The sequence below is a fragment of the Neovison vison genome, chromosome 1 (assembly GCF_020171115.1).
Source record: "Neovison vison isolate M4711 chromosome 1, ASM_NN_V1, whole genome shotgun sequence".
Lineage (NCBI taxonomy): Eukaryota > Metazoa > Chordata > Mammalia > Carnivora > Mustelidae > Neogale > Neogale vison.
This window is the reverse complement of record NC_058091.1, coordinates 248,102,066-248,121,835: the sequence shown is the minus strand read 5'-3', so window position 1 is coordinate 248,121,835 and position 19,770 is coordinate 248,102,066. Positions and strand designations below refer to the sequence as shown.

The 19,770-nt window shown below is 36.6% G+C and overlaps 1 protein-coding gene across 1 annotated transcript in view; it reads left to right on the top strand.

Annotated features, from left to right (window-relative positions):
- CHSY3 (chondroitin sulfate synthase 3) overlaps positions 1–19,556 on the top strand; it is a 288,331-nt gene extending 268,775 nt beyond the window's left edge. Inside the window, exon 3 of the mRNA XM_044228316.1 lies at positions 16,988–19,556. Coding sequence (XP_044084251.1) covers positions 16,988–18,550 — 1,563 coding nt within the window. The 3' untranslated portion in view covers positions 18,551–19,556. The remainder of the gene's footprint in view (positions 1–16,987) is intronic.
- Positions 19,557–19,770: the final 214 nt, after the last annotated feature.

The following is a 19,770-nucleotide window of genomic DNA, read 5'->3' as shown; positions in this document are numbered from 1 at the left end:
ACAAAGACTGGGAAATAGGGGCTCTTAATGATTACATTTCAAAGATTTCAAACGGATGGTTTCCAAGACATTCCTGGGTTGTAAAGCTAGCAAGAGGTTGCAAGAAGATTTCCTTCTCAAAGGAAAAGAGGAAGAATGTATAATCACAAGTTTTCTGAAGTAGATGTTCTAAGAAAAGGGAGATCAGGGGCCTACAGTCAGAAAGAAACCTATCAAAGGTATAGTCAAATTGAAGGGACTATTAAGGCCATCTTGGTCACCCATTGATGGGCTTCTAGATTTTTACCTGATGATCTGGGAACTGATCTAAAAGTTTAAGTCTCATTCTACAGGCAAATGATACACAATCTAACAATTTTTAAACTCTATGTATAACTAAAATTTGCTCACTAGTAGCCTACCAAATTAGATATAATGGGGATATCTTTGCAGTCTGCTTTAGAATGCAAGAAATTTCACCGTCTGAAGTTTACTAAGCAGTGATAATTGAAACATGTATTGCATACTTACTCTATTCCAGGCAGTGTTTTAACTGTGTTTTATATAATGTAGAAAATAGTCCAGCAGCTTCTCTTTTCCCAGAAGTTGTCACCTGTCCTATAGGTTACCCTGGGAATAGAAGAGCAGATCTCAGAACCAGCCCTATAATGGCCAAGCCAGGACGTTAGCCCCAAGTAGACATGCATGATCACAAGCTGAAAGAATGGCAGAAAAACAGACAGCAGAATTTCCTTTTTCTTCTTTTTTTCCTTTCAGTGATTGAAATGTCCTCGAAAACCAGGCCTAACTCCTCAGCACTTCAATGATGCTTACATAAACTGTAGTTCTATTCTGTTTCTTGAATGGAAGATTGTCTTGTCTCCATACAGGTGGAAAGGCCTTCTTTTGGCATTGCTTTCATTCTCACTTACTATGGTCTCCCTGCAGCACTTCATTTATTTGTGCAGAAATTATTAATGTGACAGAACGTAGCGTGATTTAGAATCCGTTTAGACTCCTACAATCATTTCACATTCCGGTAGCACAAAGCAGAAATGATGATGGGTGTCCTCGACCTTTCTCCCTGCTTGGATGACTGCATCAATTACGGAAATAGTAAAGAGATGTACGACCACCATCAGTCATGGTACGATAATACTGGACTGCGAGTCACTATTTAAGTAAGATATAAAAGCTTTAAGATATGTGCCAAGTCTTCTACTAGATAGATATTTAGCCTTGTGTTACATTTTTCTTTTTAACTCGAAGAAACATTTAGAAGCCGAGGAAATACTGAGAAATGCTGAGAATTTTCTATGAGAGAATTGAAGTTCTTACAGTAAATGTTGTGATCCTTCTTTAGGTTACCAACTTGTTTGGGGGCAAATATGTTAACTTATTAAAAAATACTAAGTATTAGGCCCAGGCTACCCTCTGGGAATGGGCCATCTAGAAAGATATAGATAGTGAGTAAAGCAGCAAATTACACATGGTATAATTGGCTCAGTGAGCCCCTTTCAAAATTATACAACTCTTTATGGATCTAAATATTTAGTGTTTGTCTCCTTCATTAGGCAGTTAACTCCATGAGGCCAGGGACCTTGTTTCTTTTGTTGTTCTCTCCATAGCAACTGACACACTTAAGAAGCTCCATGAATATTTTTAAATGAATGAAAGAGTCATTTATTCTGCAAGTAAGAGAGGTAGCCAGAAGGTTGGAGAGGATTAGATCAGGAATGGTTTTGTTGGGGAAATTTACTTGAAAGAAATTGTTGTATTGTCAGAGAATCTCTTATGTTATCTTTTTCATGTTTTCCATGTTTGTATTCATTGGATTCCACTAGTTTCCTTGAGCACCTGTTGTACAAATGGCCATGCATTGTGCTATCTAATCCACTTGGTCCAGTGAGACTGTCCTCTATACTGACAGCTAAAGTCACTTTTATACATAAGGAATATGAAATTTTTACTCTTAAGTTGTAACAATATAATGTCTTATTTTCATTTCAGACTCTAGGGGAACATATACCTTCTACTGACCTAAGAAACTGTGTTTAAACCAGTTACCATTGAACACTGCATAATGGCCTTCCTTCTATTTGTTGGAAAGTCATCACGTTTTAGCTTCGTATAAATAGCACTCCACATTGCCCTGGAGGCTGCTAGAGGAATATTAATGGTTATCACTAAAAATCGTCATGTAGCCAAAGTCCATAATTACAGAAGTATACATCATCCTTTAAACATAATACCGTAAGTTTGCCCTGTCCAAAGTTCAGCGATAACACAAGTAAAACCAGTGAATCACCAAAAGTAGAAATGAATGAAACTTTCATTGTGCACACACCAAAAAGACAGTTTAAAAACTGGGAGCACTCAAGTCAAAACATAGGAAGAGGCTCAGGAGTAGATTTTTATAAAGCTGCTTAGAGAGTGGGAAGGCAGTGACTGTTTATTTTTCAGTGATTGATTATTACATTAGGACTTTTTTTGTTTTGTTTTAAGTGATAGTTGATATCTCATATCAACCTTGGAAAACAATTCAAGTGTTGCTTATGATGTACAGTAATAAGTACAGTAATAAGTACAGGCATAAGTAAAAAACAACCTAGATCAAGTTAATCTTGCCCAATAAGCTAAATTAAATTTTGTGTGTATGCCTAACTGGTTTTTTGGCTCAGGGAATTTTCAGGGCTTATTTTACTGTTTGTTTGTTTTTTTTATTTTAACAGCCCCAATCTTCATCTGCCCCATTCTTCTACCTTCTCTATTAGGGGATGGCATGATATTCATGCAGAATTAAAAGAGTTGTGATAAATCTTTCATGAGGTTAAATGACTGGTTGCTTGAGTTTGGAAAAATGGAAATAAAAAATCAGCAAAACCAAGAAAGATCTTTGACCTTAACTTCATCACCTTTAGTTAAGTAGGACTCTCCTTGGAGTTTAAAAGCTTTCCTAACTGTAATAAAACCCATGAATTAAAAAGTAGATCTTTTTCTCTTTTCTTGTTTGGAAAGTGAGGTATAATTTTATGCATTGTCAGTGCCGTCATGAAGTCAGTATATTTCCTCCAGTGGATACAATACATTCATTAATTGTGTTTATGTCTTTCAAAATCGTATGGAAACTACTGTCTTGACATTTTGTTTTATAAAGGTCTTCGAAGCCTAATTTGGAAGCTATAGCCTCCCTCGTTCCCATTGTCTGTTATTGGTTTTGATGTGACAATTAAATCACCAGTGAAGGGAGTAGTTAACTTACGTTGATGTTACATGAATGAAGGTTGTATGCATGTTTGCAAAACGGCAACTCGAAAACCCCTTGAAATTCCTCTTTGCCTCCTCTGTCTAACAAATTGTGAGCAGAACAAATCGTTTAAGGAAAGAGTAAATACAAAACATTTATTTGACAGTTTATACCAAAACTTTAAAAATATCTATAGGGGAAGTGAATGAAGTTTCAACAGTTGTCCACTATTATCTTAACTATATATGATTCCTACCTCAATGTGGAAACATCAGTCTAAGTCAGGCAAATTTATGAGCAGTCAAGTTCAATTATCATTAATTTAGTTTTGTGTTTTTGATTGTAGTAGTATTTAATTTATAACAACGTAATTTAACTAAGATCTATGGATTTATTTAAACTAACAAAATGATTGCATGCCTGGCTGGCTAAGTCGGTAAAGCAAGTGACTCTTGATCTTGGGGTCATGAATTTGAGCCCCACATTACACATGGAGTTTATTTAAGAAAAATGAATAAAATTTTTTTTAAATGATAAACTAAGAAATGGTTACTACCATTATAAACTGACATCTCATTACCTTAGTGATTTCTTTCTGAATTTAAATCTCTTTGATATTTGTCTTAGAAAGCATGTGTTCAGAATTTCCCTGCTGGGGAATCTATATCCCATGGTTATTTTCTGTGTTTCCTGAAGTATTTTTAAACTGTAGAGAATATATACTGCTGAGAAAACTTCATCACATATAAGAGTTAGTATCTGGAAGCTATTTTCTCTGTTGCCTGACAGGTTTTATGTTGTTGTTGTTGTTTTAACTAAAATAGCTAACAAAATGAAATGTAACAGGAAGAGAAGTTCCAGTTTTGATGGTACAGACTGTCCATAGGATTTCAGTGACAATTCCACTAGCTAATTAAACAGAGGCAAAGCATATACAGCATTAGTATGAGCTGAAATTAAAAGGGTACAGACTTATCAGATCATTTATGACAGGATCCTTTGGGTTGCAAGTTAAGCTAAACTACCTGAAACAGGAGAGGAAACACTGTCCTTGGAAACTGGGAAATCTGGGAGTGATCTGGCCTTAGGTACAGCTCAGTGCTGTGTTCTTTGCTATCTACAGCATTCAGTGTTTCTTATATCATCACTTCTCTGCCCTTGTGTGGGTGTCAAAGTCCACTTTTCTTTCTGTAGAATTATAATTGTGCCAGATGTGTACCTATGGCCAAAGGGAATCATTGTTTGCTGTCAGGAGACCGTTCTTGCCCATGAGTAAAGCTAATCCAGAGTAAACCATTTATAACGAAGTATATTAATTGGCTACCCTGTTACTTGCATTCCTGTTTAGGAAAGGTGAAGCTCATGTGAAATAAAAGAAAAAGCAAAGTTGTTGGGGTTTTTTGTTTTGTTTTTTTACCATTTTTATTATGTTTAAGTATATAATTCAGTAGAGTCAACTATATTCACATTGTTTTACATCAAATCTCTAGAACTTTTCTTCTTGCAAAAATGAAACTCCATACCCATTACACAACTCTCCATTCACCATCTCCCCAGCCCCTAGAAACTATCATTCTTCTTTCTGTTTCTATGAGTCTGACTACTTTAAGGACTTCATATAAGTGGACTCATAAACTTACACTTGCCTTTTTGTGACTAGCTAATTTCACTTAGTATAATGTCCTCAAGGTTCACCGATGTTGTAGCATTTGACAGGATTTCAAAAGGAAAAGACGTGTTAAGGGTTTTTAAGTTACTTTAGAGGCTATCCAAGAACACAGATACCCTCAGGCAACTGAAATTCATGAAATAAACATAAAGTCTATGAGACTGACGATAGCAATTTTTTAAAAATTCAAATTCATTGAGAACATTGGGATTACCAAGGAAAAAAGGCAACATCACACCTGTGTCCTTTGGACTCCCAAGTTTTCATTACTTGCTGCTTTTAGTTCTTTGGGATAGGGATGCCTGGGTGGCTCAGTCAGTTAAGCATCTCCCTTTGGCTCAGATCATGACGCCAGGGTGCTAGGATCTAGATCCTCATGGGGCTTCTTGCTCAATGGGAAGCCCGCTTCTCCCTCTCCCTTTGCCTGCCACTCCCCCTGCTTGTGTTGTCTCTGTCTCTCTTTCTCACTCTTTGTCTCAAATTAATATTTTTTTTCCAATTTATTTATTTTCAGAAAAAAAGTATTCATTATTTTTTCACCACACCCAGTGCTCCATGCAAGCTGTGCCCTCTATAATACCCACCACCTGGTACCCCAACCTCCCACCCCCCCGCCACTTCAAACCCCTCAGATTGTTTTTCAGAGTCCATAGTCTCTCATGGTTCATCTCCCCTTCCAATTTACCCAAAAGCACATACCCTCCCCAATGTCCATAACCCTACCCTCAAATTAATATTTTTTTAAAAAAGTATTCTTCGGGGGTGAGTTCTTTAAAAAAAAGAGAGATGAGACAAAATACTTTATTTTAAATTTTTTGCTTGTCATTTTTTTAAAAGATTTATGTATTTTAGAGATGTAGAAGAGTCCTGAGCAGAATTCTGCACTGAGCCTGTCAAGGGGCTCAATCCCATGACCCCAAGATCATGGCCTGAGCCCAAACTGAGAGTCAGACATTCAACTGACTGCACCATCCAGGCATCCCTGTATGTTATTTTTAATTAAACTTTTTATTTTGAGACAATTACTGATTTGTGTTCTTCTATTAAAAAAAGGGGGGAGGGCACTTGGGTGGCTCAGTCGGTTAAGCATCTGCCTTCTGCTCAGGTCATGATCCCAGAGTCCTGGGATCAAGTCCCACATCAGGCTCCCAGCTCCATGGGGCGTCTGCTTCTCCCTCTGACCTCCCCTCTCATGCTCTCTCACTCTGTCCCTCTCTCTCTCAAATAAATAAATAAAATCTTAAAAAAAAAAAAGTATTGCAAAGAAATCCCATGAACCCCTTAACCTGTTTGCCTAGTGGCAAAATCTTGCAAAAGTGTAGTTAAACAACACTACCAGGATATTGACTTTGATCTAGTCCACTTATTTTATTCTGATTGCCCCAGTTTTCCTTGGTATTTATTTTTGTGTGTGGGTATATGTGGGTAGGTTCATACACGTGCATTTAGTTCCATGCAATTTTATCACATGTTGGACATAGAAATTTTAGAGTTTGTGGATTAGATGTGGCTATTTCCAAGGTGCTATTATTTTTATAAATCTTAGTAGCATTAAGAGTTTATTTTACGATCTCAATTCTATGTGATAAACATATATAGATGATATGAGGAAGGGGATCTTTTATCATACTTAAACTAGATCTTTGCATTCAACAACTTATTCAAACTGTTTTAAAATTTTTCTCATTCACTTTATAATTATAAACTATTAGATCAATATTTTTTCCCAAACTCATTTCTTCTCTTTAATATTTAGAATTAGGTACAGTTTTATTTTGTTTTGTTTTTTTAAGATTTTATTTTTAAGTAACAGCTAGACACAGTATAGGGCTCCTACTCACAACCCCAAGACAAGAATAACGTGCTCCACCAGCCGAGCCAGCCAGGTGCCCCAGGTACAGTTTTTCATTATGGCATTTTCACTAGAGAAGTAGGAAATACTTAAGAACTTAACTATTAATATTTGAAGATAATAATGGAGGGAAAATAATAGTGTTAATTTGAAAATTCACTCTTGTGCCTATACCTTCATATTACTGGTTTTATAGAATAAAAGAAAGATCATTAGGCATTTGCTTTATGGGTAATAAGACTCCCCGTTTAGTTACGTAGTACTGCATAGCTAAATCACAGAGAATAAAATGAGCTTAAATATTTGCAAAGCAAATTACCCAACCCTTAGGTACACATTTACCATTATATTTTACAGTACTTTTTTTTCTGTAAATCCTCCTTAATCCCATATATAGAAAATATTCAAAGAGAATTTTCTAAGTTAGAAGATCCTTTCTTTTAACAATAAATGAAGTGGTATAAGGAGAACAAAAGAACTTGCACTAAATTGAAATAGCTTCTTTACACAAATACAGTAAGGACATTTTCTCCTTAATAGAGAATAATTAATGCATTGTTATCTTGATAGAAAGCTGTTTATGAACAGGTTTCCAGTAATGCCATGGCCTCTAATTTGTCCTTCATTTCAACAGAGACATCATAAAGACAGTTAAGCTTTTTAGTTTTAGATCATAATCTGAGGTCATATGATGGCTACACTGAGTATATTTTGAATTTTTTTTAAGGAAGACTTAAGGCCATCCTCAATTGCTCACTTATTCAATACTAATAATAGTAAAAACTAAGTATGACCCTTATTAGTAGCAGTTACTATATACCCGGTACTCTTCTAATTACTTTAATTTCTGTAATCCTTTGTAACTATTTCTATAACATTTTTAAAAATATTTACTTATTTGAGAGAAGGAGAGGGAGAGGAGAATGAGAGTGCAAGCGGGGGGAGGGGCTGAGGGAGGAGCGAGCGAGAGAGAGAGAGAGAGAGAGAGAATCTCAGGCAGACACCAAGCTGAGCACAGAGCCCCACACAGGACTCCATCCCAAGACCCTGAAATCATGACCTGAGCTGAAATCAAGAGTCAGATGTTTAACTGACCGAGTCATCAAGGCGTCCCTCTATTCTACTTCTTTAAGCTTTCCTACTTTTTTTTTTTTTGAGATTTTATTTTTTGTAAGTCATCTCTTGACCCAATGTGGGTCTCAAACTCAGAACCCTGAGATCAAGAGTTGCATGCTTCAGTGACTGAACCAGCGAGGTGCCCCTAAGCTTTCCTACTTTACTTCTTGTCTGTCCCCTTACTGAGCTTTCCATGTCTCTTCTTTTCCTTTCATTCTGATTTTGTTCTCATGTCTGTGATAGTTTATTTGTTAAGCTTTCTTTATTTCTTAGTTTTGTGAACTGAAATTTCATCTCCCCATCACATCTTTGAGATATTTTGTTTTACTTTGTTGTTTTCAAAGGAAGAGGACAGTGCTGCTTGTGTTTTTAAAACACTTGCTTAAATGTGACCCTCAGTTCCATGGCTTCTATTTTTCTCTGGGGCCAGAGCAGGAGGGCAGAAGCTAGTTTTTCATGTGGTCTTTTTTTCTTATAGAAACTTTGTGTTAATATGTACTGTGTTCCTTTTTTTTTAGAAAACTTACTTATTCCTGGAAAAGTACTTTTCCCCTGGACAAGCTCTTCACCATGGACGTATTCTGACAGAGATGTTTGTCACAGTTCTAGGCTTGTTGATTTCAACAAAGAAAAGGCTTTGTTCCTTTCTGCTGCCTCAGGTTAAACCCGATTTATGAAAAAATGGCCTAGCTACTTAATTCTTTGAGTTCTGTAGCTATGCCTCTTCTTCTCTGAAACAAAACATTTCCATCAGGGGTTTATTTAGCCCTCCAAGACCACCTCAGCTCCTGTATCCATAGTTGTATACACAGAATAGGTTTTATACCCTACATGGTCGGGCCCTGTATTCTTCCTGGTTATTTCTGAGATCTGCTGTCCCTTGGGCCCTTTTGCCCCTGACATTGCTCTGCTTGGCCTTTTGTCCCCACTTGCTTCCAGATGACCCTGCTCAACCTCATCAGCTTTTGGAAAACATACACATATTTGGTGACTAAGTATTATTTTGGCCTTTTTGTTTTTAAGGATGGAGTTTGCTCTGTATTATTTTTAGCATTCCCTTTGTCTTTTAAAAAGAGTCCTGGGGCACCTGGGTGGCTCAGTGGGTTAAGCCTCTGCCTTTGGCTTGGGTCGTGATCCCAGGGTCCTGGGATCGAGCCCCGAGTTGGGGTCCCCGCTCAGCGAGGAGCCTGCTTCCCCCCCTCTCTGTCTGCCTTTCTGCCTACTTGTGATCTCTGTCTGTCAAATAAATAAATAAATAAATAAAATCTTTAAGAAGAGTCTTACATTGAGATATAATTTACATTATACCAAAGTCTCCCCTGTAAATATACAGTTTAGTAATACTGAGTAGATTTATACAGTTGTACAACAGTTAACAAACCAGTTTTCAGAATTTTGCATTGCCCTACAAGTTACTTTGTGATTGCAGTCAACCCCTTACTGTTTTTTTGGAGATTTAATTGCTGAAATGCAAGTCCTTTATTGACATGGCTATGATCATTCCAAAAGTTATCTTTTCATTACTAATAAATCTAAGGGGGAAATGGAAGTTTAATATAGTAGAAGACTAATAATAATGTATTTCTTGGCATCTGTTCTGCTCTCTGATTTTTGTAATAGATTTTTCTGTAGCTTCTTAGGGAATTTTCTTATCAGAGAGTGAGATTTGGGTGGAAACAGTTGAAGCACTGGGGTCTGTCAGGACATACTGATATTAATTGTTGCCGTGATTTTGTTGGTGTGAAATGATTTTTCCCCTTCTGCTGTAAATCTCTGGAAGGAGTATGAAACCAATTGAAAGTTCTGTAAAGAAGAAGTCCACCTATATTAGAGGTCCTGGATTATTTCAAACAAGCTAATATAATTTTGAAAGTAAATTTTATACCTTTTCTTAAAACAGTTTTGCTACATTCAAAACTTAGTGTGACAAGTCACAAAAACTGGCTACTTATTCTATTGTTGTTGTGATTGCTTATATCTCACCTGACCCCTAGTTAAATTACTTAATCTTCATTAACCCCAGTTTCCTGAAATTTCCATAATAATTTATCTTCCTTTTAGTAAAATATTGTGCTCTCTTGGTAGGAGAAGATGCCTCAATGGCATGTTTGATACATTAAAGCACTTGAGTGGATATAGTCAAATTGTAACTGTTTCCAAGCATTTCCAGAGATAAGCAAAGATGAAGCAAGCCAAGGAAAGGGTGCCATTCTCCTTCTCTAAAAACTCCAAGCTAAAAAGAACAGCCTCAGGGGGAGATTGGCAAATCTTGGAGCTGTTAACTTATATATGCCGTTATCATTTACTAAGTGTTTTCTATGTGCCAGACACAATGTTTAGCATTGTATATATATTTTTCTTGTAGAACAACATTTTAATATTCATATATACATTGTGGTAGCTGACATTTTCCCTTTTATAGATAAGGAGACTGAGATTTAGACAGATTGGCTATGAAATGGCTTGGAAATGGTAAACTGGTACTCAAATCCAGATCTGGCTGACTTTATACCCAGGCTCTTAAACGTTCTCACATTTATGCTATATGGTTTGGACCTCCCTACATTTAAAAATAGGAAATTTGGATATGTTCTATGTTTCTTCATGGAAAACATGGCATAAATTCAAGACGTTTTCATCATTACTATCATTACTATACTTCCTGGAATGTGTATGAATACAGTTTTCAAGGATTGCCCCATGACTGTCTATTTGTAATACTAAGTTTATCAAATTTTGCAGTATTCATCATTTTAATAGCATTTAAAGAACAGTTTCTTCTGAGCTTTGTTTCTAGCACTGCCCCCTTTTTCTTAGTACTGTAAAGCATGCCTAAAGAAAAAATAGTTTTGGGGCATCTGGATTGCTCAGTCAGTTAAGTGTCTGCCTTCGACTCAGGTCATGATCCCAGGATCCTGGAATCAAGCTGCAGGTTGGGCTTCCCAGCTTAGCAGGGAATCTGCTTCTCCTCCCCTGCTTGTGCTTTCTCTCTCTCTCTCTGTCTGTCTCTCAAATAAGTAAATTTTTTTTTCATTTTTTATTTATTTTTTATAAACATATAATATATTTTTATCCCCAGGGGTAGAGGTCTGTGAATCGCCAGGTTTACACACTTCACAGCACTCACCAAAGCACATACCCTCCCCAATGTCCATAACCCCACCCCCCTTCTCCCAACCCCCCTCCCCCCAGCAACCCTCAGTTTGTTTTGTGAGATTAAGAGTCACTTATGCTTTGTCTCTCTCCCAATCCCATCTTGTTTCATGTATTCTTCTCCTACCCCCTTAAGCCCCCATGTTGCATCTCCACTTCCTCATATCAGGGAGATCATATGATAGTTGTCTTTCTCTGATTGACTTATTTCGCTAAGCATGATACCCTCTAGTTCCATCCACGTTGTCGCAAATGGCAAGATTTCATTTCTTTTAATGGCTGCATAGTATTCCATTGTGTAAAATCTTCTTTATCCATTCATCTATTGATAGACATCTAGGTTCTTTCCATAGTTTGGCTATTGTAGACATTGCTGCTATAAACATTCAGGTGCACGTGTCCCGACGGCTTCCCGGGGGAATTCTACCAAACATTTAAAAAAGAACTAATTCCTATTCTCCTGAAACTGTTCCAAAAAATAGAAATGGAAGGAAAACTTCCAAACTCATTTTATGAGGCCAGCATCACCTTGATCCCAAAACCAGACAAGGATCCCATCAAAAAAAAAAAAAAAAAAAAGTAAATTTTTTTTAAAGATTTTATTTATTTATTTGACAGAGATCACAAGCAGGCAGAGAGGCAGGTGGAAAGAGAGGGGGAGGCAGGCTTCCAGCTGAGCAGAGAACCGGATGTGGCCCAGGACCCTGGGATCATGACCTGAGCTGAAAGCAGAGGCTTTAACCCACTGAGCCACTCAGATGCCTCAATAATTTTTTTTTTTTAAAGAAAGGTTATTTTCATTTAGCCAATACCTTTTACAGGTGGTATAATTAGTAATTATATGTAATCAGAGATCTATTTTTTTTACCTTCTTGCATAAGAAGAAATAAAAATTTATGGAAAATTATATAAAGTAAATATTGAAAGCAATTTTAGTAAAAAAATAATAATACCACAAAAATGGAGATATACCAGCTCACTGCAGATTGTGGATTTAAATAGATTTATCATTAAACAGAATTTTAAATAAAAATAAGATATCACCTTACACCAGTTAGAATGGCCAAAATTAACAAAACAGGAAACAACATGTGTTGGAGAGGATGTGGAGAAAGGGGAACCCTCTTACACTGTTGGTGGGAATGCAGGTTGGTGCAGCCTCTTTGGAGAACAGTGTGGAAATTCCTCAAGAAATTAAAAATAGAGCTTCCCTATGACCCTGCGATTGCACTCCTGGGTATTTACCCGAAAGATACAGATGTCGTGAAAAGAAGGGCCATCTGTACCCCAATGTTTATAGCAGCAATGGCCACAGTCACCAAACTATGGAAAGAACCAAGATGCCCTTCAACGGATGAATGGATAAGGAAGATGTGGTCCATATACACTATGGAGTATTATGCCTCCATCAGAAAGGATGAATACCCAACTTTTGTAGCAACATGGACGGGACTGGAAGAGATGATGCTGAGTGAAATAAGTCAAGCAGAGAGAGTCAATTATCATATGGTTTCACTTATTTGTGGAGCATAACCAATAGCATGGAGGACAAGGGGCGTTAGAGAGGAGAAGGGAATTTGGGTAAATTGGAAGGGGAGGTGAACTATGAGAGACTATGGACTCTGAAAAACAATCTGAGGGGTTTGAAGTGGCGGGGGGGGTGGGAGGTTGGGGTACCAGGTGGTGGGTATTATAGAGGCACGGCTTGCATGGAGCACTGGGTGTGGTGAAAAAAATAATGAATACTGTTTTTCTGAAAATAAATAAATTGGAAAAAAAAAATAAGCATACATTTTGAGAAAAAAATATTGGATGCAGTTGAACTACTGGGCTTTGAATCAAGTCCAAAATCTTTCTCTAAATATCTATTGTTATATTCTTCTGATAGTGATTTGAAAATCAGTATCTCAGTTGAAAAACCAGAGATAAAGAATTTGCTGTAGTACTGGTCTTACTCCTTTTAGGTCACCTTCGCTGGGAAAACCTCTGTGATTCTCCCTCCCTCTCTGTCTCTTTCTGTCTGTCTCTTTCATCCCACCTCCTCCCACTCCTCCACCCACAAATCCATACATGTCCATGTACATACATATCAGGAAAACCTACCTGACTCTACATACATATTTATCACAATTTCAAAAGAAAATCTTCTATTAATTGGAGTATAACACACAAACATATCTTAAGCAATAGTTCAATGAATGTTCATAAACCGAATGTGTAGATATCACCATGATCTCCATCAACAAATAGAACATTAGCAGCACTCTAGAGCTCCCCACCTACCTTCTTGAATTTTTATTACTATTCTAACAGTGAATAACATAGGTTAGCTTCATTTGTTTCTGAATTCATTTGTAAATAGAATCTAACAAAATGTATTCTTTTGTATATGTCTTGTTTCATTGTGAGATTTCTCCACGTTGTTATAATACTCATTTATTTTAACTGATGTGTTATTTGTTATTGTATGAATATGGGACATTTATTTATCTATGCTACTCTTGATACACACTTGGGTTGCTTTTAGTCAGGTGTATTTTGAATAACGCTGCTTTGAAAACTCATATATATACTTGAGGTGTATGTATGGATATTTTTATGTTGGGTATATGTCTAAGAGTAGAAATCCTGAGTCATAGGGAACGTATTGGTCATTTTAGTTATAAATTTACCACAGTGGTTGAACCAAGTTACATCCTCATCACTCATTTATTTGTGAGAGTTCCAAATCCTGGCAGTGTATTTTTTTTTTTTTTTTAGATTTTATTTATTTATTTGTCAGAGACAGAGGGAGAGAGAGCAAGCAAGCACAGGCAGACAAAGAGGCAGGCAGAGGCAGAGGGAGAAGCAGACTCCCCGCCAAGCAAGGAGCCCGATGTGGGACTCCATCCCAGGACCCTGGGATCATGACCCGAGCCGAAGGCAGCTGCCCAACCAACTGAGCCACCCAGGCGTCCCTCCTGGAAGTGTATTATCAATGTGTTTAGTTTTGGCATTCTTATAGGTCTGTAATGTTATCACATTATGACTGCAAATCGCATTACCCTGATAATGAATGACCTACAGAATGCTTTTGTGTGTTTATTGGGAATTTGCATAATCTCTTTTGTGAAGTGCCCATTCAGGTTTTTTGGTTTGTTTTGGTTTTTTTCCCCCATTTTCAGCTGGGTTTGTCCTTCTTCCTCACTAATTTGTTTAGGTTCATTGCATATTCTAGGTATTAGTCCTTTTTGGTATGATCTGGTAAAAATATCTTCTCCCACTCTGTAGTTTACCTTTTATAATCTTCTAGTGGTGTTTTTGAGGAACAGTTATTAATTTTAATATAGTTCATTTCATCAGTCTGTTTTTATGGTTGGTATCTTGTGTCATGTTTAAGAATTCTATACCTAATGAAAAGTCTTGCAGGTATTTTCTTATGTTAACTTTTAGAAAGCTTATTTTATTTTTGTACCTTTTATATTTATCAAAAATCCATCTGGAATTGATTTGGTTGGGGGGGGAGGTAGAGGGTCAGTTTTGACTTTTTTCCACATGACTATCCTTACTGACCTTGCATTATTGATGGAAAAGACCTACCCTTTCTCCACTCCCCAATGTCTTATGTGTCATAAATCAAGTGATGTCTAAGTTGTGTGTGGGTTTATTTATGGATTATTTTGGCCCTTTGGGTTTTTTGTTGTTGTTGTTGTTTTGTTTATCCTTATACCAATATTATACTGTCTAAATTTCTGTAACATTTTAATCTGTGGTGTAACTTTTTTTTAACATTGTCTTGAATGTCCTTGACTTTTCATTTCTATATAAATTTTAGAATCAGCCTGTTAATATCAAGAGCAATATACTCTTTTATATAAGGATGAGATTTGTATTGAATTACATTGAACCTGTACATGAAATTGAGAAGAATTATTTTTTCACAGTATATTTTAGACAAACATTTGCAAATATATTCCAGCCATATATAAAGAGAACAAAATAACAGAATCATGATGTGTTTAGTCAGGGAATACAATGGTTGTGGTTGTTTAATATTGGAAATTCAGTTAGTAATTCACCATAACAGAAATAAAAAGGTATCACATAAACTTCTCATGGATGCAGAAAAAAAAACAGAAACAAAAAACCTTTGATCAACTTGAAATGCCATTCATGATAAAAGCTCTTAGCAAATTAGAAATAAAAAGGAACTTATTGTCCTAAAGAGAGATTGACAACTACTTCACTGAGTCTGAGGTTGAAACAAGGTTGTGCTATACCACATTTTCCTGAAGATCCTGGCCCAGAATAAGGAAATTAACTCAGAATTATTACTTCCCAGCTGCCTTCTGTAGAGTGGGTGTTCCAAAGACAAGAAGTGGAAGCTGTCAGTATGGAAACTGGCACAGTGTCATTTCTAGTATGGTCTCTTAGTTGAAGTAGTGACAGAATCACTCAGATTCAAGAGAAAGGGGCATAGATTCCACCTCTCGATGGGAGGACTGACGGAGAATTTATCACCACTATTCTTAACTAGAAGCTGGTTAATTTTTATAATAAAACTTGAGCTCTAGCTTGGTTAGAATCAACGTAGGCTCTTGCTTCATTGAATATAAAATAATTAGGCATTGATTTTCTTTCTTGGGGTCTTCCTAAGCTGTGTTCCACTGTTTTTCAGCATTGATGTTGCTATGGAATATGTTGTAACATGATTCATTCTTTTCCTACTTACAGCAAAAGTGGGTTTTATTTATTTTGGTCTTTTTTCTCTTGGCCACATTGCACATAGATAAATAGCTGTCTTTGTATAAGGAAAATATGGTCCTCAGATGTGTTTTACGTGTGTGATTTTACCTTAATATATATCCATGAGTACTGAATATATATTCAAGCTTTTGGATGCATATCAAGATATGTATTTATGTATATATGTAATTTGTGTGTATACACACATAGACACACAAAGATTTATATCTGCAAACTATTTTTTAAAAAGATTTATTTATTAGAGAGAGCACAGAGGGGAGGAGCAGAGAGAGAGGGAGAGAGAGAATCTCACGCAGACTCCCCACTGAGTGGGGAGCCCAGCACAGGTCTCTATCTCACAACCCTGAGATGATGGCCTGAGCTAAAGTCAAGATTCAGATGCTTAACACTGAGCCACCCAAGCACCTCTATATCTCCCAACTTTTAACCCCTCTTTTATGTTTCCATTATTTTGCTAAATTTTCTCAAGTCTCTTCCTCCTGTGTTTTCCACAAATCTATTTCTTGGTTCTTGTAATGTGACCATCTTTGGTTTTATTTCTCCTTAAGCTCATGTATATATTCCTTGAGTTCTTATAGAGATTCTATTTTGTTTATTTGATTTGTCTATCATTTTTACTTGCTTTGGATATATATTCTTAAATTTGCAATATTCTTTTCCTCCTTATCAGTATACCTTCAGATATTTCATGTTGCTACTGATGCTGGTAGTTCTCCTTTTCTTCTTCCTCTTCCTCCTTTTCCACTGGTACTTCTCTTGAATGGGTGTGATGCAGGTTTCTTTACTGACAGAGAAGGAATAGTCAGCTGGCAGTTTGTAGTGTGATCTCATAGCTTTACATTTTTTCTTCATTTTCTTTCTACCTGAAGTAGTGAACTTGTTCTGGACTAGTAGCCAAACCTTCTGGCTCCTAAGAATGTTAAGCATGTCTAATTTAGGACATGATCCTTTAGTTCAGTAATGTAGATCAATATAATTTCTGTTATACCTTACATTGACAAGAACTTACTCTGTAAAGATGATATATCAGAATGCTCAATATTAAACAAACAAAATCTTTAAAAAAATGATTTTAATGTCACTTAAATATAAATTTTACAAGTCACTTTTGTTAGGAAATACCACATAACTAATTTCTATTAAATATTTTGATGTAAATGTTTTCACTTATTGCTTTCTTTCTTCTTAAATTTATTCTAACATCTTGATTCCCTTTCCTTTTCAGATGCAACAACTGTTCCATGAGAATTATGAACATAATCGGAAGGGTTATATCCAAGACCTTCACAATAGCAAAATCCATGCAGCCATAACACTTCACCCCAACAAAAGGCCTGCCTACCAATACAGGCTTCATAATTATATGCTCAGCCGCAAGATTTCTGAACTCCGCTACCGCACCATTCAGCTCCACCGGGAGAGTGCTTTGATGAGCAAGCTCAGTAACAGTGAGGTGAGTAAAGAGGACCAGCAGCTGGGAGTGATGCCTTCTTTCAACCACTTCCAGCCCCGGGAGAGAGATGAAGTGATAGAATGGGAGTTCCTGACGGGCAAACTCCTTTACTCAGCATCTGAGAACCAGCCTCCTCGACAGAACATCAACAGCATCCTAAGAACAGCCCTGGACGACACGGTCCTGCAGGTGATGGAGATGATCAATGAAAATGCCAAGAGCAGGGGACGGCTCATTGACTTCAAGGAAATTCAATATGGCTACCGCAGGGTTGATCCCATGCATGGGGTAGAGTACATTTTGGATTTACTCCTCTTATATAAAAGACACAAGGGGAGGAAACTAACTGTGCCAGTGAGACGTCATGCTTATCTTCAGCAACTGTTCAGCAGGCCTTTCTTCAGAGAAACCGAAGAGCTAGATGTCAACAGTCTTGTGGAGAGTATTAACAGTGACACTCAGTCATTCTCCTTTATATCTAATTCTTTAAAGATACTATCTTCTTTTCAAGGTCCCAAAGAAATGGGAGGGCACAATGAAAAGAAAATACACATTCTTGTTCCTCTCATTGGAAGGTATGACATTTTCTTAAGGTTCATGGACAACTTTGAAAAAACTTGTCTTATTCCAAAGCAGAATGTAAAGCTGGTCATCACCCTTTTCAGTAGGGATTCTGGCCAAGATTCCAGCAAGCATATCGAGCTGATAAAAGAATATCAGAACAACTACCCTAAAGCAGAAATTACCTTGATCCCCATGAAGGGAGAGTTTTCCAGAGGTCTCGGTCTTGAAATGGCTTCTTCCCAGTTTGACAATGATACTTTGCTGCTATTTTGTGATGTTGACTTGATCTTCAGAGGAGACTTTCTCCAACGGTGTAGAGATAATACAATTCAGGGACAACAGGTATACTACCCTATCATCTTTAGCCAGTATGACCCAAAGGTAACCAATGGAGGAAATCCTCCCACTGATGATGACTTTGTCTTCTCAAAGAAGACTGGATTTTGGAGAGACTATGGATATGGAATTACCTGTATTTATAAAAGTGATCTTCTGGGTGCAGGTGGATTTGATACCTCAATACAAGGCTGGGGACTGGAAGATGTCGATCTCTACAATAAAGTCATTCTATCTGGCTTAAGGCCTTTCAGAAGCCAAGAAGTGGGAGTGGTGCATATTTTCCATCCAGTTCATTGTGACCCTAACTTGGATCCTAAGCAGTATAAGATGTGCTTAGGATCTAAGGCAAGTACTTTTGCATCCACCATGCAACTGGCTGAACTCTGGTTGGAAAAACATTTGGGTGTCAGGTACAATCGAACTCTCTCCTGACAGTCCAGGCAACACATATTGCCTTTTTCAAGGGGAGTTTACCTCATTGTTGGTTGTTGTTATTTTTATTTTATTATTGTTATTTTTATTATTATAATTATTATTGTTATAATTTTATTTTGTTATCCTGGTCTTAAACTACTCTTGGTTGTCTTCCAAAGGGTGTTTGTTGACCTCAAGCAAGAAAAGTCTGCAGTTCACTGATATTTCAGATTTCTACTGAAGTCAATTCTCTTTTACTTTTATATATCTTTATTTGAGATTGAGTTAAATTGTGGCAATCAAATGACTTTTGAAGTTCATTCCACATGAGAGACAGCTTAGAAGAATGTTCTCTTGGGGCTTAAAGATGCAATATCGACTTTTATTTTGTTTGTTAAATTCAATGTGATACAAATATTTACTGGTGAAAGGTACCACAAAAGTGCTTTATGCTTCCTATGGGGAAGGGACTCTGTAACATAAACTTGAGTTTTGTAATTTATACAAGGACTTAAATATATAGACAATAATTTTCTTCATCTTTAGAATTTTTAAAGTAAATGAACACTTATGATTGTATGTTTATTTTTTAAAAAAAAGTTTTAAAAATTGAGGAGTTTTGTTCCACAAGCAACCGGTACTGGCTACCCTGGTCTTCTGACATTTATGTACTCCTCACAACTGTCTGCTATAAATGCGAATGAACTTTATTTTCTCAAGGAAATATGATTTAATTAAATATTCATGTACATTTTAGAAGCTTTATGAAACGATGTCCTTCATTTGCTGGCAAGAAGATAAAATATGACAGAACCTGGTTATTTATAATAAAACACAGGTATAACAGTGATCTTTTCCAAAAACCCTGAAGAGGTTGTGTTGTTTCCTTTCAGTCATATCTGATGTATTTCTTAGCAGTCATACTCACCAAATGTGCTTGCTACATAGACTGGAAAAGTTAATAAGGGATTATGGGCATACTGTTTGTGTTATTATGCTTTAAATCCTGGCCTTTCACAACTGATTAAAATGAGTGGTTTCTTTATTCAATAATTTACATTCCAGGAGAAGCATTCTTCCTCAATCTCTTCAGGTTTGTGATCAAACTGAAGCAAGAACAGGTCAGAAACTGCATTTAATTTGGGTTAAGTTGGGTTTTCACAAAATGTAGCAGATTGTACATACTGTTCTGCACTTTGATTTTCTTTTTTCACACAATAGGACTAAAATTTGCTTCA